We start from the raw sequence: 27,066 nt of genomic DNA, 5'->3' as shown, positions 1-27,066 counted from the left end.
TGTGGAGTCAAGTAAAGGAAAATAAGAAAGTATATACAACGGTGAGGACGCGATGAAAGAAAGAGTGTGTGTGTGAGAGAGAGAGAGAGAGAGAGAGAGAGAGAGAGAAAGAGTTTCAGTAAATCAATAGTCCGCAAGGGTTCTTTTATCCAAGAGAGACCGTGATACTAGTGAATAACAAGCAAAAGCGTGAACCAGCCAGACTGGGCTTTCCGGGTTTTTATAACCATTGTCTTCTTTGATCAGGTCAGGTCGACTACGTCGCACTTGCATTAGACGCGGCCGGTGCTTCTCCACTGCAAAAACAGCCCAAACGGCCAGCGCCAGAGAAACTAAGCAACACGAACGCACCCACGGCGACATCATCAGGTGAGCGCGCTACGGACTAGTATGATCTTCCACTAAAATGCTAGGGTGGGTGGGTGGGAAGAAGAAGGGAAGAGTGGATTGGGAAGGAGAAATGAGGGGAGGGGGGTTTAGACTCAATACTCAATGCAGCCTGGGAGCCCTGGGAAATGGGAACCGGGAATAATGCAGGAAGAATTGGAGGAGAAAACAACAGCAACCACAGTTTCCCACATTTTACCACAGTTTACCACACAGCCCCCCCCGCCAGCGGGGCACTGCAATTGGCGAGTGGGCAGATTGCAAACCTTTGGAAGTGAAGCGATCCCGGCTAGTGCTGACGCTAGAAGCACCGAAGAACCAAAGAACCTTCTTCCAAGCTTCTAGGGGCGATTATTTCTGGTTGATTGGTGGTTGGCACGGAAAGTAACCAGCGACGGACTCCACTCCGGCCCGAGAAAAAAGAGGAGCCATTCCAATGATTCCAACCAAAACCAGCCAAAAGTCCAAGACACTCTGCGGTGAAGGCTGACACTCGAATCAACCTAATCAACCTAATCATCCTGATATCGTCATAGGGAAGAGCGATCCCCCACATCAACTGATTAAGTGATAAATAATAATTCAAACCAATTCGGTGGACCGTCGGCTGCTACCATCTTAGTCGCAAGTTGGGCCTCGATGAAGGACTGGCCAAGGTTCTGGAAAAAAATGATGCGGGCTAGGATCGATTCCTGACTCGTTCCAACAAGACCGCCATTTCCCTTCGACCTTTTTCTTCATCTCCCTCTCGCCCTTCCCCCAGGCGGGAAAGTTTTCGAAGCGGAGCCTGCCGACGGAGCTTACCAGATGCATTTGGCGAGACGAGACTGAACGGAAAAGCTTCCCGATGATGTCGACCGGAGATACAGAAAGTATCAAAAGTACTGACTGAACTGTATGTCTGTGTAGCTCAGCTGTCACGAGCCGCCCTTGTGCAGGAGTCATCGAACCCCGGGGCCATCGGGCAAAAGAGATGCAGAGAATGCATCTTGGGGAAAGGCGGGAGGAACGTGATCGCAGCGAGCGAATGGGGAAAGATCGAATCGATCGGAATGGATCGTGGGTGGTTGGCGATAAGAGCTGAGAACAGACTGCAATTGACAAGGAAGGGAGGGAGGGTTAGTAGGTAATTTCCCCGGCCGGGAATGGAATACCTCGCAGTTCGGCACGGGCTTCCCGGGGCGTTGCTTTTCCTGTTACTTTTTCTTTTTCGTTGTTCTTTTCTTTTCTTGTTGTCGCTAAATAACGATCGATTTGGCTCTTGTTCAATTCCCGACAGCCTTGTTGGAAGTGCCAAGAAGCGAAGCACGGGTGGTGGGATTCGGTCTGGGGAAACGAAAGTAACAATGACGATGATGATGAGCAAGAAGGCAAGATGCAGGCGAGAAGCAACCGAAGAACTTACAATCACTCACCCACCTCCATCAATACCCGCACAGCCCCTCCCGCGGTCAGAATGAGGTTGAATCTGACACAGCCAGCACTGAAGCTGTTCCTGCTCCTATCCTGCGCGTGTAAAATCGCGCATGACATGAAGCTCTCTATCGTTCCTGCGGTAGAAGGAAGTGAGGCGACTTGCGCGATATTTCCCCAGATCAGCGTGCTTTATTCTTATTGATGCTTCATGACTTACTGGTCACTGGTCACTGGTCACTGGCCACTGGTCAACTTGACGCCTAATACTGTGCAGTACAGCCTGGAGGAGGACCGAGTTATCCGAGCAGGGCTTCCTCGCGAGGTTGTCTGCCGCGGTACGGAGTACGTTTGCTCGATTAACGACCAACTTACTGTAGATATCACGAGCCTCTCAGTAATCCACACCTCACCTGTGATTGATTGACCGGTAATAGAAGAACCACCCGTCATCCGTGCCAGACCACCTGGACCAGCTACTTACCCTTCTCAGTACCAGGACCTACCTACTTGGTAGCTCAGGCAGGGTCTTTTGGTCTCGACTGGTCTTTCCTTAGACGAGTTGATCCAAGCGGCGGCAATTCCATCATCGCAGGACCCATTCTTCCTTATCCTCGAACATCCTTAATTTCCTCTCGGTACCCACGGGTGTGATACCCAATCTACAAATCGATTCTAGCTCCAACGAGCTCGAGAGATGGAGTACGTACGTACGTACGGTGCACCCACCCACTCTGAGGAAAGAGGGTCGTCGCGGCTCAAGCACCACCTCACGGCCGGCAGGCAGGCAACTATTTTCCCTGCAGGTCTTCTCAAGATCCAAACTAATTAATTTCCTTTGTCCATCGAAGTTTCCTACGGACCCTCTTGCTTCCCGCGCGCTCATTGCCGCCGCTAAAAGCATTAATTCGGCTCCCCCAAAAACACAAAAACCAAAACAAACAAACCACTTTTTCCCACTTGTTCTCGGGTCCGTGCTGGGGGAAAATCTTCAATTCTTCCCACTTGGTCGACTATTTTTACACCGACTTTCTACCGTACCATCTGATATACGGTGAGAGAAGAGCGAATCACCAGAGCACGGAGCACACGATGTTCGTCTTCATGGTTCTCGATGACGTCTAAGTTAGTCTCTGTCTCTAAAGGTACCTAGTCTCCAGAAAAAAAAAGAAAAAGAAAAAAAAAAAAACGAAAAAAACTCTGCACTTTCTTTCTTTGTTCTCTCGATTGTGTTTTGACCCCCTCTCCTACTGAATTTTGTCCGTCCTGCATGATTTCCGAGTCTTATCCACCGTTCTCCCCTCTCCCCCCCGGTCTTCCTTGAACCTACCTAGTACGGGAGTCTAGTTTACTCTCCAGGCTGCATACATAAGGTACTAACTATGTATGTACAGTACTATGTATGCATTCAGAGTTGAGGAACTGCTTGCTGCATGTCATGTCGCAGATCTGCCGACTTGCCTTCCAAGAATGCAAAGAGAAGACCCGAATATACTTTCGGTAGATGCAGCTTCCCCCCTCTCCCTGAGTCCGTACTATGAAACCACCACCCAGGACTCCGTTTCAGTTCCATTCAAGTATCCTCTTCCCCCCTTCCCCTTCCCCCTTCCCACTTCCCCCTTCCCCCTCTCTTTCCCCCTCCTACCCCCCCCACCCCTCCCTTCATCAGATCATCACACCTTCCAAGTTGCAACCCACACACAGCAGGGTAAAACCTGGCATTCACAGCCCTCTACCCTCTCTGCCCCCCCGCTGTTCTAGAACCTCAAATGCAGATCTTACCCCGGAAGGTCCGTCCTACACATCTACTCATGACCGAGACTATCCGGCCGAAGAAACGAAGACAAAACCTCGATAGGGGGTGGGAGGGGGATGCTTATGTGTGTCCATTCCAAATGGTGTTCAGTTCAGATCAAGACAAGATCATCTACCAAAGCAACAACAGTAACCCTTTAATGCACCAAGGTCGAGAGAGGGATATCAACAAACAAACATACCGAAAAAAGAAAAGGCTTCTTCTTTCTCCTTTCTTTGCAGTGATTTTATTTGCCCGGCAGCCCCATTCATGTTCAAGGAATAAAACAGCACAGAAACTCCCAATTTGTGTCCCCTTATGTCGTAAGACTTCGTTCCCTTTGCATGCTTTCGAAGAGAGAAAGAAAAACAAGAGCAGACCCAGCAGAAAACAGAAAGAAAAGAAAAAAAATCTCACACAGATCACAGATACGATCAGAAACAAGAGACAGATTTGATCACTTCGAGGCACAGTACAGTACCTCCTGCAACCGGATGGGCGGCTGTCAGAATGAGCAAGGAAATAAAAGTCTTTGTTTTTTGTTCCTTATGATTTCTCTCTGTTTTGTGTTTCTTCATCTACAGTGGTGAAATCATAGAGGGAGCAAATAGAACATTTCAACACATGTACACAAACAACATCTCGTAAGTCTGCCCTCGAATTATTGTGGTTCGCGTGCTGATGGTTGTGGAGGAAGGGGTGGTTTATAGTTCGTCCTCAAGGTACTTGTAGACGAACTTGAAATCCGCTTTACGACGGTTCATCCTGTGGTCCCGAAGTTAGTTTACTCTCGTGTTGGACCGGCTTACTTCCAAGAAAAGTGAGCAAAAGGGAAGAAGCGGGGAAGAAACATACCAGGTGCTCTCGTAGTCGAAGAAACGATACGTTCCCTGTTCGAACTCCTCGGTGATGGTTTTGGGTTCTTCGTGGCGCTGGAACCAGGTCTGGTATTGCTTGTGGAACCGCCAGCTCTGGTTTTTCAGCGCCTTGGCGGCCAGGTACTGCTGGTACGAGCCCTGGCGGTAGTAGAACAGATAGAACAGCGTATCCGTGTCGATGCGACCGGTTTCGTACAGACGCGGGTCGTCGAAGATCGGGAGTGGTTCCTGGGGGTAGTAGAGGGGCGTGTTGTACGGGTTCTGCGGCTTGTAGTGACGGGGTTTCTCCGCGTCGGCCGGCTCGGGGCAATTGGCCAGGGAGGCCGCCAGCAACCGCTGCACCGATGGGGACGGGTTGGTCGCACTGGCCGCGGCACGGCTCTTGGTCACTTCGAATGACTGGATCAGATCCTGCAGGCCCGGCGGGAGGTGATAGATGGATTCCTCGCTCTCGCGCGACGATTCCTCCTTGCCGCTTAACTCGCCGTTGGTGGTGTTCGCCGTCGTCGTGGGTCGGGATTTGTTGCTGGTGGTGGTGGTGATGTTGTTGCTAGTGCTGCTGCCGCTACCCGAGGCCTCAACCTTCTCCATGGCGGGAGTCTGCGGCACGCCTCGCGTCGACGTGCTTGCGCTGGCCACGTGCGGACTCGCAGCAGGGGTCTTGGATCGGCTGCCACTACTCGACTCCTCGCCCGCTATCGTGACTCCTGTCGAGGACTTCACCGCGGGTTGTGCGGGAGCGATGCTGGGGGAGGCGGTTGTGGAGGTGGAGGGTTTGGATGCAGGTACGGCGTGGGGGAAAGCGGGGCTGGCTCCTGGCGGTGGCGGCAGAGGCGCGATGCCCACGCCGTTCTTGTCGCTGGCAGCAGCTGCAGCCGCCGCAGAGGCGTACTTGAGGGTCTCTCCTGGCAGGCGCGTTGGAGGCGGGGCGGGCTTCATGCCCGAGGTGGCACTTGTCGACGTTGCGGGATGGAGGGTGGCCAGCACGGGAAGAGGGGACTTCATCTGCGCGGAAGGTCGTCGGGGTCCCGAGGTATCGGGCTTCGCTTTCGGCTTGACAACCTCCGGTTCCTCTTCTTGCACCGACTGGGTATCTTGCGATGATACACGGTCGTTGTCGCCCGCGATGCCGAACTGCATCTCCGCCTCGTTGTCCATGTTCAGATCATCGTATAGGGTCTCGTCCTCGCCCGAGTAGTCCAAGTTGTGCCCGTCTTCCACATAGTACTTGATACTCTCCTTGAGATCCAGGACTTGTTGCGTCTCGACGTTGCCGTTCTGCAGCGACCGTAATAGCAGTTCCAACTTGTTGACATGCCACTTATGACGCTCCGTGATCCGCGAGATATCCGATAACCGATTCGTCTTGGCCACATCCTTCTTCCCCTTCTTCATCTGCATATGTAACGTCTCCTCTTCTGCCTCCATAGCCTCGATCCGTTGTTGTAGCTCGTCGACCATGCTCGATAGGAAGTCGCATGTCTCCACCTTCTCCTTCTCCTTGGGATCCAATCTCGACGCTGCCGACAGGCCCTCCTTGGAGTATGCTTTCGTCTTCATCTCCTTCTCGACGGCCTTGAACTGCTCCATACACTAGAAGCTCCTATAGTCAGCAAAACAAGCTGCCCTCCTCGCCAAGGCATTGAAGGGCGGAGGGATGCGCACGGTCTCGATGGCTCTGCGCTGCTCGAGCAGCGGACCCTTATCTTTCACCTCATTTCCAGACGCCCACGACTTGATCTGATCTCGATACCGTTGGAGCTTCTTGATCTCGCGCTTCAGGTTTTCCTCGAGCTTATCCCGCTGGGTGTGATTCGTCGTCGAGCGGATCTTCTCGTAGATGCCCTCAAATGTGACGATGCCTTCGGCGACCTTCTTGAAGGTCTTGTCAATCTCCTGCTGCGTTTTTCGGGACGTCATAGCGGCTACCGTTTCCACATGAACAAGAGAGGGGAAGGGACTCGACGAAAATTGACGTGGGTGATGTGAGACTCGGAAGGGCCGAGGAACGGATGGGATGAACGGGAGGGAAGGTCGCAGGGCGGATTGAAGAGAATTTCGGATGGTCTAGCGCGTGGGGGCAAGTTACTGCCGGCGCAGCTCTTTGTTGACAAAAGAACGCGGGGGGCGTGATTGTTTCTAGGGACACAGTGAAGGAGTGTCAATCTCCTGATACTTTGGTCCTGGTCTCTTCGAAGCTGGGATAATGCCCGAAGCAGTAGGCGGTCACGGGGGGATGGGCATTACCGATCCCGGGGGCGGCGAGCGGGCAACTCTTTAACCTTACTGTTCATCATCTTCTCCTCCGTCATACACGATCCATGGTGTGCGTTGGTGAAATCTACAACAACTTCTTTTTTTGTCTTCAGGTTGGCAAGATTTGAGGTAGGAGGCTGAATTTGCCCATTTCCCTTAGTATTGGACCACTGTACAGGAGTGCGCTGACCTAATTTCCAGCATTTTACTTAGCAGTCAATTGTTGTCCAGTGACAGTGAGTAGTAGTATGCGCCGCCGGTTGCAGCTACCCGCTTGCCGCAATAAGGCCGATATTGACAAGCAGTTCCATAAACCCTCGCAGACTTCCCCATCGCTGAACTGCCACGACCATTTCTTGATTACTATTATTTGGCGCATTGCAATATGAAGGGTGCGCAGTCTATGAGAAATGCCTGCGAAATAAAATAGCCCTGACTGATGCCTTGCACAGCGGTACTTCAACGAGTCAAGTCCGCCTCGGTCACCGTCGACGGACAACTTGTGTCGTCGATCGGCCAGGGGCTGCTTGTGCTTGCCGGTGTAGGCAAAGAGGACACGGAAAAAGATGCCGATACGATGGTTGGCCGAATATTGAAAGCCAAGCTTTGGTCCGATGAGAATGAGAAACCGGTGAGACGAGGCTCGCGATCTCTCGGTTGCCTGCAGCACACATCTAACGCGGCGCCTTGCAAATCTAGTGGAAGAAGAACGTCCAAGATATCGATGGAGAAGTGCTTTGCGGTACAGTCATATCCCTCCACCGATCGTCTTTTGGGATGCGCTTCGCTGACACCCCTGCCCTCTCCCATCCAGTGTCACAATTTACCCTCTATGGCGAGTTGAAGAAGGGAAGCAAGCCGGACTTCCACGCCGCAGCCGATGTGGAGACTGCGCGCAAACTCTACGACTACTTTTACCAAAAACTGAGCAACAGCTACAAGCCTGAGCGGGTGAAGAATGGCATCTTCCAGGCGATGATGGAGGTCGAGCTCAAAAATGACGGGCCGGTGGGTGTAGATTACCGCAGTGAAGATGCGGTGGTAAAGCTCTCGCTTCTCTTCCTGCTTCCTTCACTGATGATTCTGGGCTGACGCTTATGGTTTTTTGCGGCTGATATAGGTCACGATCGAGATCAACACCCAACTACCCAAGAAGGAGAAGAAGGAGAAGGAGGCCGAGCCGCAAGAAACGCGGCCTCAGACTTTCGAGTTCAAGATACCCGCGGAGTTATTGGATTGATTGATGGAAGGGCGTCACGATGAATTTACGAAAAAGAATGATCCCTCGAGATTCAGGTCGGTTCAGGTGTATATAAAAAGTTCCTTATAGACATACCCATAAATAGATTTGGGGGGAAGGGGGAAATGGGGTGGGCGGGAAGGGAGGGCGTTTAGATTCCAGAAGCATAGAATTCCCCAGATTGCCTTACTCGGTACGAACAGTAGCAGTAGGAGCGTAGATCCACTCCTATCAGACCGCGATCGATCGCTAAATAGTGTACGTTTTCCCCTCATCTATCCATCAATCAAGACGGAGAAAGGTGGAATGTAACGGGATTGGGGGAGGGGGAAGGGGGAAGCAAAGGAAAAGAACAGAAAAGAGAAGATGAAGTTAACTTACTGTATGTACAGTGCGTCCAGTGGCAGAGATTCCCGGTAGGCGCCAAAGAGAAACGATGGAAGCTTCTTGAAGCATCGCAAGCAGAGGGCCCCGGCCCAGCCCACTTCTTACCTCTTTAGTCCTGGACTTTCTTTCTCCTCTTGACTTTCCTTCCATTTCTCCTCATTTACTGGTACTCTGTCTGTCTGTCTGTCTGTCATTCAGTCATTTTATCCACTTACCCATTGTCTGACTTCTTCTCCTTATACATTCTACTTCTACTTCTTCTTCTTCTTCTTCTCTCTCCTGTGCCAATTCAAAGCCACCTTTTCCGCTTTCCCACCTATCTTCTCCATTCACTCTCCACACATAGCCATCATCCAGCACCATGGCTGAGTCTCAGCGTGTGTTCCGACTTCCCTTCTTCCCCGCCGCGGGGATCCAGCCTCGAAGCTCCGGTAACTGACCCATTGCGCTCCTACAGGCCGCCCCCGTGTCTTCTTTGACATTCAAATCGGTGAACAGAAGGCCGGTCGCATTGCTCTCGAGCTGGTTAGTAGTTCTTTCGTTTAATCAGCGGACATTTCCTATCCTATGCCGAGGTCGCCGATCTTGGAGTGAGAGCCTTGCTAACCTACCCCGCCCGCGCAGTTCAACGATGGTATAGTGTCAATCTAAGCCCCACGACGCTTTTTCGGGGCACACTCTGACTGTACAACAGTTGTTCCCAAGACCGCAGAGAACTTCCGTGCACTCTCCACAGGCGAGAAGGGCGTGGGCAAGCAGGGCAAGCCATTGAGCTTCAAGGGTACGATTTTGACCATTTCCGGTCCCATAATTTTTTTCTCCTTCCCACTTCCCGTCCGCTCCGACATTGGTCCTCGCAAGCCAAAACTAACCACCCATGACTTGACCAGGTTCCATCTTCCACCGTGTGATCAAGCAGTTCATGATCCAGGGTGGTGACTTCACTGCATTCAACGGCACTGGCGGCGAATCCATCTACGGCGAGAAGTTCCCCGACGAGAACTTCGACCTCAAGCATGACCGGCCTTTCCTCCTCTCCATGGCCAACTCCGGCCCCGGCACCAACGGCAGTCAGTTCTTCATCACTACTGTCCCCACTCCTCACCTTGACGGCAAGCACGTCGTCTTCGGCGAGGTAATCAACGGAAAGAGCGTTGTTCGCAAGATCGAGAACATGTCTACCCAGGCAGACAAGCCCACCACGGACGTCACCATTGTCGACTGCGGCGAGCTCACCGGCCAAGACTACGAGGATGCCGACAAGCAGACCCCTGATGCAACTGGCGACCCCTACGAGGATTTCCCCGATGACCACCAGGGCGAGCAGCTGAGTGCTCCGGTGTGCTACAAGATCGCCGCTGAGTTGAAGAACTTCGGAAACGCCGCCTTTAAGAGCGGCAACATCGCCCTTGGTCTCGAAAAGTACCAGAAGGGTTTGCGCTACCTCAACGAGTTCCCCGAGCCCGACGAGCAGGACCCTAAGGAGCTTGGCCCCCAGATGAAGGCTCTCCGCTTCACCCTCCACTCCAACTCTTCCCTCCTGGCGAACAAGCTCGGCCAATTCAAGAACGCTCAGACTTGGGCTACTTACGCCCTCGATGTGGCTGCTGCTGCCGAGGCCAAGGATGCCGATAAGGCCAAGGCGTACTACCGCCGTGCCGTTGCCCTGAGCGGCCTGAAGGAGGAGGACGAGGCCCTGAAGGACCTCCAAGAGGCCGATCGTCTGGCCCCCGGTGATGCTGGTATTACCAACGAAATCGCCAAGGTGAAGAAGGCTCTTAAGGATCGCGTGGCTAAGGAGCGCGTTGCCGCTCAGAAATTCTTCTCGTGAGAGACGAGACGTGCCCGTCCGTCATGATTCATGAATTCATGATTTAGCATCACTCTGCTACTTGCACTTCCAGAAAAAGTGACGCAATCTACCTTCCCATCTCACCCACTTAGTCTAATGGTTCCGTCCCCACTCCCAAATCTCGCAATCGCCGCGTGTGTGCAAACACATTCCTCCTCAATGTCGGCCCCGCGAAGTCAGTAGCTCGTGGCTTTCACGCATAAGCCTCGTTGATGCTTCTATATTTGACTACGGAGCAGCATGGGTATTCAACAGCCCTTGCGTTCCCATCCCGCAGAGACAATTCTATCTTCCAACTAGACATATCCTGATAGTGTAGGAGAGAATGAGGATACTGGTATTTTCAGGCGGAATAGATTATTTGTGCAGTGCATGTTTGTCTTGCATTGAAGGCCAGTGATTCGTTTGTGCCCAATGGACCAAAAACCATAGCGACGGAGCAAGCAAGTAGACGAGGAAACAGGTATAGCAATCATGAATCATAAGAAGAGGATGTACGAGCATGTAGCAAGCTTGCTTGCCGTCCGGAGTCGCCCGGGCTGACAGCTCAATGGAGATCCTTTTCGGCGAGGAACTGCTCATATCGTGGCTTGCACTTGCGGCGCCAACTCTTGCCCCAGATCAGCATCGGCACGCCCATCAGCATGGACAGTACGACCAAAATGCCGTAGAAGGTAAAGGTCCAGCCGTAGTTTGTCCCGTCAATGAAGTCCTGTACCGTGAAGGAAATGACGAAGTTGATGATGGAGGAGCAGCAGGCTAGAATGATGACTAGTTCTCCGGATATCTAGTATATGGTTTGTAGGGTTAGATAGTCCGACCTAAGATACAAGAGGAAGGGAAAGCGGAAGAAGAGCATCGGCAAGAGAAGGAAGGGGTGCAGGGGTTTCAGTATAGCCAGGGGACATGCAACTAACCTGATCGAAGCATTCCATTGCGTACGCAGTCGCGATACTCGTGGCAGAGACCTGCTGTGCGATCATGCAGCAGAGACCGACGGCAATGGTCATCCAGTGGGCACCCTCGGTGGCGCCCCAGCCATAGAGAAAGTAGCCGACGGCGGCGAGGATGATGGGGAGTCCGTAGGCCCAGAGACGCATTTCGGGTTCCTTGTACCCCTTGTTGCGGCGGGCGAGGAAGATGACAAGCCAGTCAGACAGCGAACCGATTCCCATTCTGAAGTTTGTGGTTAGCTTGAATGTTGGATTGCACTGGATAAGGCGCCGTACCCAATAAAGTTGCCGACGAGGGCAGCTAGGAAGATCAGCCCGGCGGGACCAGCGCTCCAGTTGTATGGTGGCTCGGTCATGATCTCGGAGATGGTGTTGAAGGAGACAATCCCGGCGGTGCAGCCTAGGGCAAATTGGATCCCTGCCAGGAGGATGTTGGGAAAAGCGAAGAGGAAGAATGGACGGCGGAAGTACTGGAACCAGGTTGTATGGTCGTCTTTGAAATAGTGCACTAAAGCAATTTTTTGGCGGTAGGTCCGTGGGGGCATTGAGATCTGCCCTGCACCATGGCTGGCTACGACGGATATAGGGGCCTCCAGCTTCTGGTCCTTGTCGTCCGTGGGCAGTGTAGTGGTGGGGTCGACCTTCGAGTCCTCAGACGATGTATCGCCTGAGAATCGGTATCTCGGGAACATGGTGTCATCAAAAGTGAAGATGAAGAGAAGAATCAAGCAAGCCTTCAAACCCGTTTAGCTTCGGCCATGCTCTGTGTTATGAGCACAAGAACTTACGCATGCTCCTGCCACGATGGGCTGGCTCCATCTCCAGCCGATGCCATCGGAGATATAACCACCACAAATCAAGCCAATGATGGAACCAAGCTGCTGGAAGAAAATATAGATAGCGAGCATACGGCCACGTTGATGGGAGAAGAAGACATCAAAGATCTATGATCCATTTAGTAGCCACAGAGAGGGTCTATAGAGGTGACGTACCGTTAGCTGAATTAGGGCTTGGTAGGCTGCGGTACCGATACCATTGACAGTCATCATGATGTAGTACTGTGCAACACCACTGAAAACACCGCCCCAGATTCCACTAGCGAGTACGAAGACCAAGCTGAGGATGTAAACAATCTTTCGTCCAAATTTCATGGCTGTGGGGATCCAGATTATGTTGAAAAAGCCGAGCATGAGATAGTTGAGAGCAGAGCCACCGTTCATATTACTCAAGCTCACACCGGTATCCTCCGAGATTGTTGTCCATGCTGCTCCCCAATTGTTCTCGCCAAAGGAGTTCAAGCATGCGTAGGCAGAAATCAGAAAGAGCGTCCAGTATTTCTTGTACCTGGGCCAGTTCTAACAGGGAACAGTCAGTCTTGAGAATAGAGGCCAGCTAATTAACTTTCTCCACATACCAAAGGATCGGCAACTGACGAAGTCGGCTGGGGAATCAGTATGATATCCTGACTGCCAGCATGGGCAGCGTCGCTCAGGTTTCCCCCTGCGTCGACGAGGTAGACCGTTCCCGGTACGTCTGTTTGTATATCCTCAGAGCGAGTCATGATGTCTTGATGTATGGCAGACAGGACAAAGACAGGAGACCGGGAGGGGGAGTGGCCGCTCTTTTAAATGCATCTCTACAGCACCAGCGCGGTTTGACTTGAACCAAAGAGCATCCTCAGGCCCGGGGAGGCGTCAATATTCCGCTCTATCAAGGTTCATTTGTTCATCCGATTGGACGAGAATAACCGAGCATAATGCCATGGTAGGTGATGATAGGTGATGAACGATAAGGCAAGGCAAGACGATCTTTGGCCTTGGTTTGTCCGCCACTGCAATCACGAAGCCAACGATGGCTAAACTCTAGCGACATCGTGAACGTAGTGCCTCGTGATAAGAGAGGTGGGTGAGACTCTTTCCCTCGAGCCATTGAGGCAGAATAAATGGAAAAAAGATAAGTATACTTGTCGAGGAAGCTCCAAACGACGGGTGTTATCGCAACGGGGTTGAGACTGATGGCATCTGCCAAGAAGGGCAAGGAGACAGAGATGCGGAGAAGCCGTCAGATCCACCGACTAAAGCAGGTCTGGACACTGCACGCGACTGATAACATCCGCCACGAGACAACCTTATCACTGGAGTGGATGTGTGGAGAAGAGGACGGTTAGGAGTGTAAGGTGAATACTGAGTATACTGAGTATACTGAGTAGAAGGGAGTCGTCGATATGCTCAGAAGCGAGGAAGGTCCAACCGGTGGGCTAAACTGCATTGGGAACCCCGCCTTTTGGCTGCTCGATGGCTGATTCCCTGCCATGCTTCTTCCACTTTGCCTCATACTTCATCTCCCTCGGTTCAATTCCGCGATGAACAGATGGACATGGCATGATGAAGCCTTCCCTTCAAATACTCTCGTCTTGGCCGATGCTCTCTTGATCTGTTCCTTTGCGTACCAGAGCAAGTCCTTCTCCACTTGCCCGCTACATCCAGTACACAACTCTCAGCATCATGGTCCCCTCGGATTTAAGTCATGATTCCACCATCCTCATTGTTGGTGCAGGTGTCTGGGGATGCTCAACGGCTTTGCACTTGGTCCGTCGTGGCTACAAGAATGTCACGGTGCTAGATCCCTATACCGTTCCCTCTGCGATTGCAGCTGGGAATGATATCAACAAAATCATGGAACATCGAGAGCCGAAGGGTAAGTATCCTTGAGACTCGACGAACCAAAGAGGAACCGACTGATTAGTGACTAGAGTCTGACACGGATCCCCGCAGCATTGCTTTTGCTACCTGCACCCGTGCTGCCTTGAAAGGCTGGAAAACAGATCCCGTGTTCAAGCCATATTTCCATGAAACCGGCGTGGTTGTATCGGGTCACACCCCTGCGTTGATCGAACACATTCGCGAGACAGAAATTGAATCTTCGATGGGTGACTTTGTGAAGCTGGAAACGGCAGAGGACTTTCGCAAGACAATGCCGGCAGGAGTCTTGACTGGCAAGTTCCCCGGCTGGCAGGGCTGGCTCAACAAATCCAACGCGGGATGGATCCACGCCCAAAAAGCCATGGTATCCGCCTACACGGAAGCCAAGCGCTTGGGAGCCAAGTTTCTTACCGGGTCCCCGCAAGGAAATGTTGTGGCTCTAGTCTTTGAGAATGGCGATGTTGTGGGAGCAAAAACATCCGATGGCGTGGTTCATCGCGCGGACCGCACCATTTTATCGGCTGGTGCGGGCAGTGACCGGCTTCTGGACTTTGAGAAGCAGCTGCGTCCTACAGCCTGGACTTTGTGCCATATCAAGATGACACCCGAAGAGGCCAAACGTTACAAGAATCTACCCGTGCTGTTCAACATTGCTAAGGGCTTCTTCATGGAGCCCGATGAGGATAAGCATGAGTTGAAGATCTGCGATGAGCATCCCGGCTACTGCAACTTTGTTCCGGATCCTAAGCGAAATGGTGACATCAGGAGTATCCCATTTCCAGCACACCAGATTCCGCTAGAAGCCGAGGCTCGTGCTAGGGACTTTCTCCGGGACACAATGCCGCAGCTTGCAGACCGACCGCTTTCCTTTGCTCGTATCTGCTGGGATGCTGATACGCCAGATCGTGCCTTCTTGATTGATCGGCATCCCAAGCATCCTTCGTTGGTCGTTGCTGTAGGAGCATCCGGTAACGGCGCGATGCAGATGCCTTCAATTGGAGGATTTATCGCGGACGCTCTGGAAGGTCATCTCCAGAAGGAATTGAGAGATGTTGTCCGCTGGAGACCAGAGACGGCCGTTGACAGGGACTGGAAAGCGACCCAGAATCGTTTTGGTGGCCCGGATGCAATCATGGACTTCCAGAATGTCAAGGAGAGTGCCTGGACCAAGATTAGCGAGAAAAGCCGGCTGTAGGGAAATCGAAGTGCAACCTGCGTCTTCATCTACCGTCATACTGATGTAGGCAGGGAAATAGTATGATAAGCTGAGTGATAATGAGACATGTGCATTTTCCAACTTCATGTGTAGCATAGTATTTACATTAGGATCGAGCACCGGCCTCTATTCCTTCAATAGGAAAGACTTTGGATTCTACCAAGAGTCAACTCCACAAGCCTACGTATTTCAGCCAAAGAGAAAGAATAATTCATCACAACCACTCAAAACCGTTTGCAGCGCCAATCCTTCGATCATAACGAGCCTGTTCTATTATGCTGAAATTACTTCACCGATTCGCATGGTGCAGGGCCAGAAGGATACAGTCAATATGATGACACTCATGACTCACTGGATGAGGTACCGAAAGGAGGAAGACGAAATGTACACAGTATAATCCAACCCTGCTCATTCTTCCTAGAGCTTCCCTAACCAACAAATAACCTCAATTATTGCACACCTACGGAGTTCTACCAGTATGTTGCGAGGAGTGGATTCTGCAGAGAAAGAAGACAGGAGAGGTATGCGTACTTGCCTCCCCACTCTCTCACTCTCTTGATTTCTCGGTCTAGAGAGGTCGCATCTGCTAACTCTTTACTAGCCATATCATTGGCAGGTGGACCTCAGGTAGTGCCAGTCACCGCACACGAACTCAGCTACGCGTCAGGATTCTTCCTGTCCTTGTCCGGCCAGCGCATCCGGGTCAGATGAAACAACCGGTCATCCAGAGATGAGAGCCCCAACACGACCTCAGACAACCACCGTATCGAAGAAGATCTCCGCGTGGGCGTCCCATCGTTGTTTGAACCAGACTATTACCGCAATCTGATCAGCCCAGACCATCCTCTCCATACAAGGAACCTCGACTTGGCACTAAAGGCTTTGGAAATCTGCAAAGAAAATGACCTGGGCATGATCGACAATGTACACTTTTGGAAGCAGCGCGGTCTATTCGAACAAGACAAGCCGAGCGTACCAACCATGAAGATCACAGTGAAAAGGAAGCCCCACGACCCCGGCTGGCCTGCACGAGCGACTCGGGCGGCCTGGGCAGTGTACCACTACCTCCCAGAATTAGAAGGATCCGCCACCAATGAGTATAACATCGCGGTCGAGATCTGTGATATCTTGTTCTGCGCAAAGTACCGCCTCCGGTTGCAGTCGTGCACCGTAAAGGATGCCGTCTTTTCGCAGTGGGAGGCTGTGTTAGAAGCAATTCTCCGGACGATCCCTCTGGCGGGAGTCCTTTATATTAGCTGCTGTCGCACTGGGGCGACGTCCTCGACTTCGGGCTCTGCACCCACTGTCTTGCTGGGGGTGGATCCGACGGCATCCGTGGATTGGAAAGTGGTTCGGGAACAGATTGTTACCGTTCTGGAATCATTTGGTCTTGATTCAGTTGGGGTGCTTATCCGCCAGGACCCGGCAAGCCGACCACCTTTGGACCTGCATGGCCTTCCTAAGTCCCTTACACACGGCTTCGAAGAGGATAAACCCTGTGAGATGGGGGATAGTCTAGCCTCAGGCCACTCACCCGAAGCGCAGGGGAGGGACCCTGGGCTGCTGGGTGGAGCTCCAGGATCCGGATACAGATGAGTGGATGCCGTACGCGCTGACATCCGCGCGCTGTGTCCTGCCTACCGATGCACATGTCGAGTCCTGTGCTCAGAAGGGAGAGAACACCCCGGCTTTTGACGAGTGGAAGACATATGGCGTACCGTTCCGAGACGCCACAGCGGCTAGACTCCTCCTGGATGATAGCCCAGGCTTGTATGAAATCATAATGAACATGGACAACCTCGATGATCTCGCACGAGATTATGAGGATGAAATGCGCTGCGAACGTTTTCAAGCCGCGCAAGCGCAGAACGAGCCTGTGTCCGCCCCCGGGGATCTAAAATTCTGGACATATCCAAACAACACCCTTACTAAGATTAGAGCAGAACGCGCCCAAATCCAGAAGGATCAAGATAACAAGAACTACGAGTTCGGCACTGTGGTCGCCGCGTCCGGCCTGAAAGCACGACAACAGGAACCCTCCTCCTCAGAAGTCAGTTCACCGTCGGTCTTCCTGGACTGGCAACTTGTCCGCATGCGCGCAGACCGACGTCTGGGCGAGAACAAGGTAAACTACCATCCCATCATAGCCCCTGATAATCGCATCTCTGCTAAGCACTTTCGCCTCTTTTTTGCAGTCTCCATGTTCCTCGGAGGACTTTCTGGACCCAGTATCCGAAGTTGTGGGAGTTTGGTATTTGGAGGAGCGGCTCCAACCCGGGAAGTCTCTATGGAAGATAGGGCATTCCACGGCCAAAACGGAAGGGAGATACAACGGACTGCGCACAGCGTGGATTACCCATACTACTGCCACTATCTTTGAAGCAAGAGGAGAACCATTGGTTCAGTATGTACATTCTATATACAACTCGTACAACTCGTACAACGGTGTGATGCTTTGGGGGGACTCAGGATCGATGGTGTTCGACCGGGACGGGTATGTGGTTGGAATGTGTTTTGAGGGCAATGCGCATGGGGACACAGCCTACTTCATGCGGTGGGAGGATCTGTGGGAAGATATTCTGCGAAAATCCGGGGCCAAGAATATTCGGTTTCTGGGAGATGAATATTCCTATCGGGGCATCCCGTTGGAGATGGAGTGGCTTTCCTTGCGAATGATTTCTCGTGTGTCGGAATGAAAAGCAGCAAGTTACCTTTTGAATGGAATCGACTCTCTTTTCACCCGTAGCTCTTCTTCCGACCAATTCCCCATGAACTATGGCCTTCAAACATAGCCACGGGAAGATTTAACCCCTGATGTTATCCAATAACTCATATGCGTTCGAGAATGTAAGGTAGTACCGTTTGGCGTTGTGAAAAGTGGAAGAACGCATGTCCGCATATATGCATCGAGAAGCAGGGACTCCATTTCTTTCTCTTTTTTTCCGAGAGACTTGGGTCAATATTGCGGTCACATCGCCATGCGCCTCTTTAGTATACTTCATATAGAGCAATAGACTCTATCTGATTACTGCGAACGAGGGGACCATGCCGCGCTGCAGTTTCTTTAAAATCTTGATCGAGACTACCTTTAAATCGGAATCGCCTTATGCAAACGTTGTAATTTCCGAGCCCAGTCATATGTAATTCCCCTTGTAAGCTTGAGGTCGTTGGAGGCCACATAGCTGGGTGGAGCTCCACAGCCATAAACCAGTTGAACTCCGCGCGCTGATTTGCGCTTCATACATACACGCATATAATTTCCCCAACCATGAATAGATATTCAGTGGGCAAGTCCAGCTATGTCCGGCCACACTGATATTTCGGTTTGTGCCTGTAGCCGCGCTCAGAGGGTCAATTTGAAATTGAACTTCGGCGCTACCTTCGTCTTGTACTTCGCCACATTACGTCTCTGAGAATACAGCAACGCAAACACTGGCAGGCTCGAGCTCTCGTACTCCGAGATCCATGCAGCATCGATGATCGAATTACCTCCCATGTAGATGGTAAATGAAACGAGAGGTCCCACGACGGGGATAGCATCCGCTGCGACGGCCAGGATCTGAACCATGAAAAGCGCAAGTTGTTTCTCCCATGGGGTCGACTCGGTGATATTGTAGTTCATGACCAAGCCGTACTCGCGCTTAATGATATCAGGGAAATTCTTGCCATTGTAAGTGATAACTCCATGATCTGGTGTCATGTCCTTTGTCGCAGAGCTCGTCTTCACCTCCCTAGCGGGAAAGGCGAGAACAAGGTCACGACTGTAAAAGTCAATTGGTCGTCCTTGCTCGCCTTTTGCAGAGACATTTTGGTACCCAACTTCTTTTTCCCCTTGACGGGTGTATACCTCCCCTGGCATAGGCAGAATGCACATCAATTCAGTAACGTCCAGTCGGTGCGTCACGTCCGCATGGGCAAGACCCAGGCCAAAGGTAGGGTTCGTGGTGAAGTCAATGTGGCCGGTCACAATACTATCAGGCTAACCGCCAGGAGAGGAGAGCAATGTCCGTCGCTGATACCAAGGCCATGGGGTGTACTTTGGCAGACCAACCAACTCGTCGTCTTTGGGCTGCACCGGGCAGTCTGGGTTTATCCATTTACCAAAATGATTCCAGTCTGCCATTTTCAGCACCCATTTTCCCAGGTTGAATTCGAAGACGTCCCCAAAGTTAAGTTTCAAGAAAGCCCCCATCTCCGTGATGGCAGCACCGAAAGAATCCACAGGACCGAGTTTGGGCTTGAGAATGACCTTCCATCCCGTGGGCCCGGCATTGATCGCGTCGAAGAGCGCCTTGACTAATCTCTCACGTTCTCCAGTGTCTCTTTGTTCCAAAAGACTTTGAATAGTAAGATTTTTGAACTCAGGCTTTTCAGCTATCTCCTGAGACCATTTCTCTGCGACTAGCGCGGCGGAGGCTGCATGTTTCTGATTTCCAAAGAGATGTGGCCGATTTTCAGCCCAGAAATCCAACATCCATTTTTTCACAGATTCCTGGAATGTGCCGCTGGGGCTTTTGCTGAGATCTTCTTGGTCGACCTCCGCACGATAGTATTTGGGATTGCGATCAACATTGTACTTCTTGGCTAATGCATCGAGGTCTCTGGCCTTGGCCAATTGATCTTGTGGACCCTTGCCTTTGCAGCTATCCAGCCATTTGCGGGGATCGTCCTTGGCTCGTTTTGTTTCTGCGTCTGAGCCTTGGAAAAGAGCCTCGTGAGAAGGCTCCCCATCCGAATTAGTCGCCTTCTCACCAAGTATCTTCTTCGTGAACCGGGTCGTAGTTTGCAAGATCGGATGCAGTACGTTGTCCACGATGGTCTTTTCCGGCATGATCTCGAGCCCAGCTCTGTCAATTTGCTCCGGCAAAAGATCTCTTTCCGGCTGGGAATAAAGCTTTGGGTTGTACGGGATGGCGAACGGAATCTGAACAAATCGATGTTTGAAATCCAGTCGGATCAGCTGGACCAAATCTTCGTACGGCCACGGGCAGTTCCAACACTGTGGGAGGTATACCCCACGAATTGCATAGGCGATCCAGCCACAGGAATCGCTCCTCGGGAGTCGGCATGGGAAAGTGTACCAAATATGCCTGTTCCGGCTGCGCGAACAGATTTCCATCTTGATGCAAGGTCACAATTCGAGTCGGGTTGCTAGCATCCCTGCCATACAGAGCTGAGATTTTGTCGTAGCTTGCCGTCGCCCCTCCGACAGCAAATTCAGTGCGCGGGTGCTTCTTCTTTGGCTTGTCTTTGTCTTCGGCTTTCGCGTTGACTGTGATGTCAATCCAAAGAAACCTATAAAAGTCCTCCCCTTCTCGCTTGAGCTCTTTCTTACGATCCTCATCGCTAATATGTAGCTTTGAGTCCCACCAACGGAGAAAAGCTTTTTGGGAAACCAGACCACTCCTTCTGGTGGGCCAGACATTGTAATAAGTGGTTGAGCGTTGTTTGAACTGTCAGAATTCTAAGCAGAAGATGGACGATGAGGGGCTAAAAGCAAGAAATGTGATCCGGGGGGGCACTATATATGCACCCTAAAAAAAAGACGATGTTTGTACTATGAAGTCAGAACTGCAAAGGCTGGATGAGACTGCAGCTGAACATCTTGCCACCAAAAGCAAAATTGCTATGCTGTGCAAGAGCGGCTAAACCAGCTAATACAATTTGCTGAACTCTATATCCATCTTTGGCGGGCTGAAGATGAGCGGAAGCTGAGCTTCGTGACTATGAAGACCAGGTCATAAGGAATGTCTCGAATAGTTCAAGAGGGCATTGTGCGGCGTGCATGTGGCTGGAGTTGGCCCCTGCTAGCCATGATTTTTCACATACTGACTGCAATGGCTCTCGACTGTAGGTAGGAGTACGGATCATATGCGGGGTTTCTTTGCGTGAATGATTGGCTGCCAGAAATGCCTCATACGCTTGTTGCGAAAGAAGCGATAAAGCAGTCTCTTGCTGACTCGTATTAGTACCAAGAGTGATAGGCTTGATGAGTGACAAAGATGAGTGTAGGTGAAATTGATGGATAAAGAAGGTAGACTGAATGCAGGCATCGACGAGTATGAGAAGGACTGATGTAACTACGGAGTATAGCTGGGGAAACCACCCCGCACCTAGCTAGTAGCCCTGACCGCCTGCTCAATATGGCTATATTGATTCGACGCGGTCGATCTCCAATTGCCTTTTTCTACGCGTTCTCCTCATCAATTCCAACGATGTTGTGTTTCCACTTTCGCCTGCTTCAATGCGTCCTGTAGCTGTATGTACTGCTTCCGTCGAACTCTAGCAGCCTTTTAAACAGCTGACGTACCACTAGACACCCTTTCGCGCATCCTCGCGATCGAGTGGAGGGCCACAGTTCGCCTCGACCCCTCGATTCTTCGTCTCACAGAGAACCCCCGCATCGCAGCAGGCAACTCAGGATGCATTCTCCACCGAAGACGACGGACCCCAGAGCACTCCGGTCCCAACTGCCGGCTTTTTGAGGCGCGATAGGGGTGCGATTTACACGCCTCGCCGGAAAGAAATCATCGAAGATTCAGACGATGCGGAAGACCACCAGCAAGATGATACGCCACACATACGTTCGGGAGAAATCATCTTCGATGACGGGCAAACGCAGAGCAGCTCCCCTGTGCCACCAGTAGAGGAAGATTCTGAATTTGAAGATCTCTTCGCAGCCATTCAAGAGCGGAAGAAGCGGCGTCGAATCTCAGTGAACGACGATGCTCCCTCATCCCAACCAGTAGCCACACGATCAGACACAGATCAGATCGTGTCATCGTCACAAGATCATCCCGCGTCCCCAACGCCTCAATCCCAGTCCCCAACTCCAGTTGCCCCCAAACAGTCTTCGATGCAGACGCAAGCCACTCCAGCTCCTTCACATCGTACCCCGGCAGCCACAGCTACACCTCGACCCACAGCGCCGGCAAGCATCAACCCTCCATCCACAACCAATCCCCGACGTTTCCTCTTTCCAACATCTCACCTCCCTCCAAGCACCCAACCCCAATCAAGTAGCAAACCATGGGTCTCTGCATCGACGCAAGAGCCACCACCATCGTCTCAACGACGTAAACCACCAGCCTTCGTGCTACCTCGCTCACCGTCCCCATCGCACATGGACGACGAGCTCGCTGCCCTCCCGACCCCGTTCTCGCCATCTTCGCGTGCGATGCGTCGACGCGGACGTGCTCGCGGTTCCGCCCACGCTTATCTCCCTGACGGGATGGCTGCTGAAGTGCGCAGCTGGGTTCTGGAAACGGGCACACGACACGACCAGCAGCGACAGACGGGTGTGGCCTGGCGCACAGGAGCGGATACCCCTGGGAGGGAACCGCGGTACAATTCGACCGTGGTTCGGATCGAGAGTGTGCATCAGTCTGCTCTTCCGAGCTGCGGTCCTCTTGCGTTTGTGTGCGGGCATGAGACCGATGCTCTTGGTGATGAGGCAGGGACAGAAATAGATCCACGGCTCAGGAAACTGCTTCTCATTGGGGCGCCCCGGTCACAATCTGAGACGGAGATACAGTCCCGGCGACGTGTCACCTCAACAATGCCTGAGCTTCGCCCAGGAATTGCCATCGGGATTTCTCGAGGGTTGACCTGGGATATCGATCTGGGGGGGAGTGACATAGGAGAGGAAATCGGAGATAACCCCTCTGGAAATACTGCTTTGCAAGCATCAGGGAAGTGGACCGTGGTGCTGGAATGGGAGCTGGTCTCCGATGTAGGCGGTCAAGATAGTGCATAAATTAGATACCCTACATGTATGAGCATGAGATAATAACAACCACCTCATCGCAACGATGATGTCTGAAATAACATGTCTATATACACTTGCTTTTGGCCCTATCCCAACAAAACGCCACACCTTGCAACGCCAGATGCAACCAAAATCCAGCTAAAAACTCATGCATAGCCGTTGACTTAATCGGCACCGGTATCTTTTACCACAATTTTGAGCGCATCGACCGCAACGGTGCACCCCCACTTTACCAACTTCAAATCCTTGCTCGAGGGCACGATATCCGTCTTCGCGACGACCTTGCGTAGGAAGAAGATCAGCCCCTTGGCGATCTGCGGCGTCTCCTTGACACGCAAGAAGATCTCCATGAGGGCCTTTTCATCGCGCTCCTCATCGCCGTCCTCCTCGCCTTTCTTGCTCTTCTTGCTCCCTCGCTTCTTCTTCCTGTTCTGTTGCTGCGACTGCTGCATCACGCTGATGAGCAGCAGCTCCACAAACGTCTTGCTCTTGGGCTGCAGGTAGGCGAAGTTCAGGATCTTCAAGATCCCCAAGTTCAAGGTCCCGTCCACCACCAGGGAGGCGTACATCTTGGCCAGGTTGACGATGGACTTCATCCCGAGCTTGTTGCTCTCGTCCTCGTCGTCGCCGAAGCCGCCGTCGGAGTCGGAGTCGTCGTGCAGGTCGCCGTTCTCGCCCATACGCTTGAAGATGTTCCACAGGGTGTACATGAAGGAGACCTTGATGCGGCGGCCCATCTCGCCGCACAGCCGGCGGGCGATCAGCGTGTAGTAGGGGTTGTGCGCGGCCTCCTCCATGGCGCAGTGGGTCAGCACGCGGGGGATCTCGAACTCCTGGGCGCGCTTGAGCCGGAGTTTGAGCAAGCGCACGTGGGCGTCCTGGTAGTCCGTGGCGGACATGATGGCCACGAAGATCGAGCGGCGCACGTCCGTGTTCATCCGGTGGGCTTTGGCGATGTTGACCCAGTCGGGTTCTTTGTCGCTGTCGTCGTCGTCGTCGGGTAGGGTGTGCTGCTGGTCCGCGCCGGCGGGCAGGCTCGAGAGTTCCTGGCGCGCGGACTCAAGCGGGTCCTCGCGCCAGCTGGCGCCCACGAGCCACCATTTCCCCTTCTTGGCCGAGTTGTGGATGTCCTCCCGCGAGATGCTGATGGGTTCCGAGGCGCGGATGACCCGCGTGTTGTTGAGCGCGCCGAGGATCTTGCGCATCTTCGTGAGGTGTTCGGACGAGATGGTCGAGCCGGCGCCGGCTTTCAGGCGGTTGTTCTTCAGGTCGGTGATCGTGTCGATCATGAATTTGGTGCGGACGGAGAGGGACGCCTCGCCGGCTTTCGCTACGGCGGGTTGAATGAGGAGCACAATATCCTTGAGGGAGGAGGGGTCATCTTGGCGGAGCTGAGGACCAGAGTCTGTGGTTCGTCGTTAGTACTTTGTATGGTGTGTGAATGAGCTTGCAGCAGGCGGTTAGATACGTACTTCGGATGATCTTGAGGAGAAGCTCGGTGTTTTCCTCTGTAATGTTCTGGAGGAAGATCCGGATGTAGTCAAACATTAACGTGCTTGAGATGACGTGGAAATTGTACAGCTGGGAAAGAAGGGAGATCAGGTTGATTGTCTCCTTCCCTGAGAACGACCCTCTTTCGTCTCCACGAGCATCGAAGGTTTCGACAATCTTTTGCACAATCTCCGCGCCAAAGTCCATACCCATCACCTTGTAGACGGCAGCAATGAAACCCGCATGCAGGATGATGAAGGTATCCGACAGAGCGGATCGTTCGCAAATCAGTCCGAACAAGAGTGTGATGAGGGTCGAGGTGACTTCTCCACGGGGATAATCACGGTATAGCTTCTCGAACTCCGCCAGGATTGAGATCATGTTGGCTTCGGACAGCTTGTTCAGGTGTCCTTGCGCTTGTCTCCGAAGACGTACAAGACTCTCGGACTCCGAGGAAGCCTTAGCGCGAAGCGAGGGAGGAATGTACTTTTGTGGTTGATTCCCACTGGGCTCTTGAACCGGAGCAACGTATGGGTTTTCCTTCTTCTTAGGAACGGGTTCCTCTTCCTCTTCATCCTCGTCGAGATCCATGCCATCCATATCCTCATCTTCCTCATCCTCATCCTCCTCCAAGTCCTCATCCTCATCAAAGTCTCCAAGGGAGTCGTCTTCTTCGTGAAAACCCTCCAATCCATCCAACCCATCCTCACTACCCATCTCGCTGTCATCGTCATCCGACTCAACGTCGTCATCAACCGGCAAACCCTGGGCCTTTCTCCGCTTGTTGCGCAACCAGTCGTCGGCCTCTCGCTTGCGCTTGCGATTCTCATCATCGGAGCCCTCATCCAGATCGCCGAGGAGATCACCCAAACCATCTTCCTCAAAAGCCTTGGGAAGCTTCTTGCCCTTCTTGAGACCCAACTTCTTCTCCAACGCAGCAATTTCCGCATCATCCTCGTCCAACTTCGCTTTGACTGTCTTCGAGATCGGACGCGAGGCAGCCACCGCCTCAGCATCGTTGTCGGTCGTCTGCAAATTTTTCTTCGGCTTCTCGGGCGCAGCAGCCTTAGCAGCCTCCTTCTTCTGCTTCAACTTGGCCATGGTCGCCGCAACATCGTCGTTGTCGTCCGAATCTCCCGCATCATTGTCGTCATCAAATCCACCAAATCCATCCTCGTTGTCGTCGTCATCGTCATCATTACCCCCGTAAGACCGCTGAGGACCCCTCTTCTGCCCTCCCCGCTGTTTCTTCGACTGCCGTTCCTCTTTCCGACGATCTTTCCTCGCGCCAGGGCCGTTGCGCTTCCGCTCACCGTAGGTATCGCGGATCCCCAGCTCCTCTCGGAGATTGCGAGGTAATGAAGTTGTATTATGCCTAGGACGTGGCATTTTGTTTTTCTGGGGGTGGAAAATGTTGATGCAGTGAACTTTTTTTTGGTCTTCTGCGAAAATAATGCCGTTCCAAAAAAGTCCGCGGAGGCGGAAACCATGAAAGGCGGTGGGATGAGGTTGCGGAGCTCCTCTCCTCTCCCCACTCAACTCGCTGAGTCGAGATCGTCTGGCCATAGGATTCATTGATTAGAGCATAGCTTCAAAAGTGGATTGAGCCGCTGCTTCCCTATATCCCAATACTTCAACTTGCAGCCCACTCAAGACAACTTACAAGGTGTTCAATACCACCATATCCTCCAAACCAATCACTCAAGTTACACCATCAACATTCCCCATTACTGGGCACGCATCCATTCAAAATGCCCGCACACCTTAACCATGAGGAGGTCTGTCCAGCCCGAACCCCCAATCCCCCAATCTCTCTCTCAGAACCTAAACCCCTCCCCCCCCATCCCTTTACATTCTATACATCTAAATTAACCCAAAAATAGTTCTTCACCTCCCTAACCACCCTCCTAACGACCACCTCCCAAAAAGCCCGCGGCTCCGTCTACCTCACCCAAAAGCCTTGGATCAACGCCGATAACTCCCAAGACCAACAACAACAACAGCCAGCAATCCTCATCCGCGCGACAGACGGCAACACCGGCGCCCCGAACCCAAAGAAAGCGAAGACCGACAAGAAGACGGCGGCCGGCGCGGCCGCCAAGAAAGTCAAGCTGTCGACGGTGGTGAGCCCGGAGGAGCTGGAGGCGTTCTACGCCCGGTACGCGGAGGTGTGTAAGGCGGGGATGACGGGGTTGAAGAAGCGGGATCGCAGTAAGAAGAAGACTGCCAAGGGGAAGGCTGGGGGGAAGGTGCAGAAGGCTTGATTTCTAGTTGTTAGGTGTGAAGTCGAGGTCCTATTGAGGTAGGATTATGGACTGTGGCTTTGGGGTTGGTTGGGTGCGAATGGGAAGGTTTGAGGGGTTGGAGGATATGATGAATGATCTGTGGTTGCTTATTCATTGTATGGTTGATTTGATTGCATTTATCGGCGTTTCATGGGTCTATCTCTTTTGTTGTTCTTTCATTTATCAACTGATATTCATGCAACTGGGTATGGAGTAACCGAGTTCTCGAGCCATCAGTTGTAAAGTATTTGAACATGCTCTATGGGTTTCTCAAGGACGAAGCATGACAGCATGGTCCCCTTGCTAGAAGATACCGATGGATATCAAGGGTCATCCAAATCTCTACATGCACCAAAGAAGAACCCAGAATTGCACATCTCCTCGACAATCAAACCGTTGCCCTTCCCTGGTCACGGATCCGTCCCTCATCACACTCTAGGACA

The 27,066-nt window shown here is 52.3% G+C and overlaps 10 protein-coding genes across 10 annotated transcripts; 6 read left to right on the top strand and 4 right to left on the bottom strand.

Moving 5' to 3' along the window:
- Nucleotides 1-4,245: 4,245 nt before the first annotated feature.
- On the bottom strand, nt 4,246-6,620 carry BO95DRAFT_444398 (CCR4-NOT transcription complex, subunit 3). Its single transcript, XM_025586877.1, has 2 exons — nt 6,139-6,620; nt 4,246-6,066 (listed from the first exon to the last, which is right to left on the bottom strand). The coding sequence occupies exons 1-2, from the start codon at nt 6,391-6,393 to the stop codon at nt 4,375-4,377; spliced, it is 1,947 nt and encodes a 648-aa protein (XP_025440819.1). The 5' UTR covers nt 6,394-6,620; the 3' UTR covers nt 4,246-4,374.
- A 165-nt stretch (nt 6,621-6,785) lies between these two features.
- BO95DRAFT_444396 (D-aminoacyl-tRNA deacylase) lies at nt 6,786-8,086 on the top strand. Its single transcript, XM_025586876.1, has 6 exons — nt 6,786-6,858; nt 6,931-6,975; nt 7,053-7,121; nt 7,182-7,360; nt 7,429-7,471; nt 7,544-8,086. The coding sequence occupies exons 3-6, from the start codon at nt 7,115-7,117 to the stop codon at nt 7,819-7,821; spliced, it is 507 nt and encodes a 168-aa protein (XP_025440818.1). The 5' UTR covers nt 6,786-6,858; nt 6,931-6,975; nt 7,053-7,114; the 3' UTR covers nt 7,822-8,086.
- Nucleotides 8,087-8,717: 631 nt separating this feature from the next.
- BO95DRAFT_433300 (peptidyl-prolyl cis-trans isomerase D) lies at nt 8,718-10,187 on the top strand (the record flags this gene model as incomplete). The annotated part of the gene is made up of 5 exons (XM_025585089.1): nt 8,718-8,733; nt 8,814-8,881; nt 8,981-8,990; nt 9,051-9,137; nt 9,247-10,187. The coding sequence occupies 5 exons, from the start codon at nt 8,718-8,720 to the stop codon at nt 10,185-10,187; spliced, it is 1,122 nt and encodes a 373-aa protein (XP_025440817.1).
- A 284-nt stretch (nt 10,188-10,471) lies between these two features.
- On the bottom strand, nt 10,472-12,804 carry BO95DRAFT_183471 (putative MFS transporter). The gene is made up of 6 exons (XM_025580887.1): nt 12,576-12,804; nt 12,154-12,516; nt 11,950-12,105; nt 11,438-11,895; nt 11,126-11,384; nt 10,472-10,995 (listed from the first exon to the last, which is right to left on the bottom strand). The coding sequence occupies exons 1-6, from the start codon at nt 12,720-12,722 to the stop codon at nt 10,756-10,758; spliced, it is 1,623 nt and encodes a 540-aa protein (XP_025440816.1). The 5' UTR covers nt 12,723-12,804; the 3' UTR covers nt 10,472-10,755.
- A 692-nt stretch (nt 12,805-13,496) lies between these two features.
- On the top strand, nt 13,497-15,199 carry BO95DRAFT_444394 (NAD(P)/FAD-dependent oxidoreductase). The gene is made up of 2 exons (XM_025586875.1): nt 13,497-13,858; nt 13,914-15,199. The coding sequence occupies exons 1-2, from the start codon at nt 13,666-13,668 to the stop codon at nt 15,056-15,058; spliced, it is 1,338 nt and encodes a 445-aa protein (XP_025440815.1). The 5' UTR covers nt 13,497-13,665; the 3' UTR covers nt 15,059-15,199.
- A 358-nt stretch (nt 15,200-15,557) lies between these two features.
- On the top strand, nt 15,558-17,775 carry BO95DRAFT_465198 (uncharacterized protein; the record flags this gene model as incomplete). Its single annotated transcript, XM_025589123.1, has 5 exons — nt 15,558-15,600; nt 15,681-15,741; nt 15,808-16,577; nt 16,672-17,204; nt 17,275-17,775. The coding sequence occupies 5 exons, from the start codon at nt 15,558-15,560 to the stop codon at nt 17,773-17,775; spliced, it is 1,908 nt and encodes a 635-aa protein (XP_025440814.1).
- A 647-nt stretch (nt 17,776-18,422) lies between these two features.
- BO95DRAFT_433297 (uncharacterized protein) lies at nt 18,423-20,504 on the bottom strand (the record flags this gene model as incomplete). Its single annotated transcript, XM_025585088.1, has 4 exons — nt 18,423-19,058; nt 19,131-20,003; nt 20,059-20,425; nt 20,476-20,504. The coding sequence occupies 4 exons, from the start codon at nt 20,502-20,504 to the stop codon at nt 18,423-18,425; spliced, it is 1,905 nt and encodes a 634-aa protein (XP_025440813.1).
- A 777-nt stretch (nt 20,505-21,281) lies between these two features.
- Nucleotides 21,282-22,872, top strand: BO95DRAFT_515738 (uncharacterized protein). Its single transcript, XM_025591772.1, has 2 exons — nt 21,282-21,338; nt 21,396-22,872. The coding sequence occupies exons 1-2, from the start codon at nt 21,324-21,326 to the stop codon at nt 22,833-22,835; spliced, it is 1,455 nt and encodes a 484-aa protein (XP_025440812.1). The 5' UTR covers nt 21,282-21,323; the 3' UTR covers nt 22,836-22,872.
- Nucleotides 22,873-22,992: 120 nt separating this feature from the next.
- Nucleotides 22,993-25,735, bottom strand: BO95DRAFT_515737 (MIF4G domain-containing protein). The gene is made up of 2 exons (XM_025591771.1): nt 24,320-25,735; nt 22,993-24,252 (listed from the first exon to the last, which is right to left on the bottom strand). The coding sequence occupies exons 1-2, from the start codon at nt 25,725-25,727 to the stop codon at nt 23,012-23,014; spliced, it is 2,649 nt and encodes an 882-aa protein (XP_025440811.1). The 5' UTR covers nt 25,728-25,735; the 3' UTR covers nt 22,993-23,011.
- Nucleotides 25,736-25,887: 152 nt separating this feature from the next.
- BO95DRAFT_444392 (signal recognition particle 14 kDa protein) lies at nt 25,888-26,923 on the top strand. The gene is made up of 2 exons (XM_025586874.1): nt 25,888-26,116; nt 26,222-26,923. The coding sequence occupies exons 1-2, from the start codon at nt 26,090-26,092 to the stop codon at nt 26,600-26,602; spliced, it is 408 nt and encodes a 135-aa protein (XP_025440810.1). The 5' UTR covers nt 25,888-26,089; the 3' UTR covers nt 26,603-26,923.
- The last annotated feature ends 143 nt before the right edge of the window (nt 26,924-27,066 follow it).

The sequence above is a fragment of the Aspergillus brunneoviolaceus genome (assembly GCF_003184695.1).
Source record: "Aspergillus brunneoviolaceus CBS 621.78 unplaced genomic scaffold BO95scaffold_46, whole genome shotgun sequence".
Lineage (NCBI taxonomy): Eukaryota > Fungi > Ascomycota > Eurotiomycetes > Eurotiales > Aspergillaceae > Aspergillus > Aspergillus brunneoviolaceus.
This window is presented reverse-complemented; position numbering and strand designations above follow the sequence as displayed.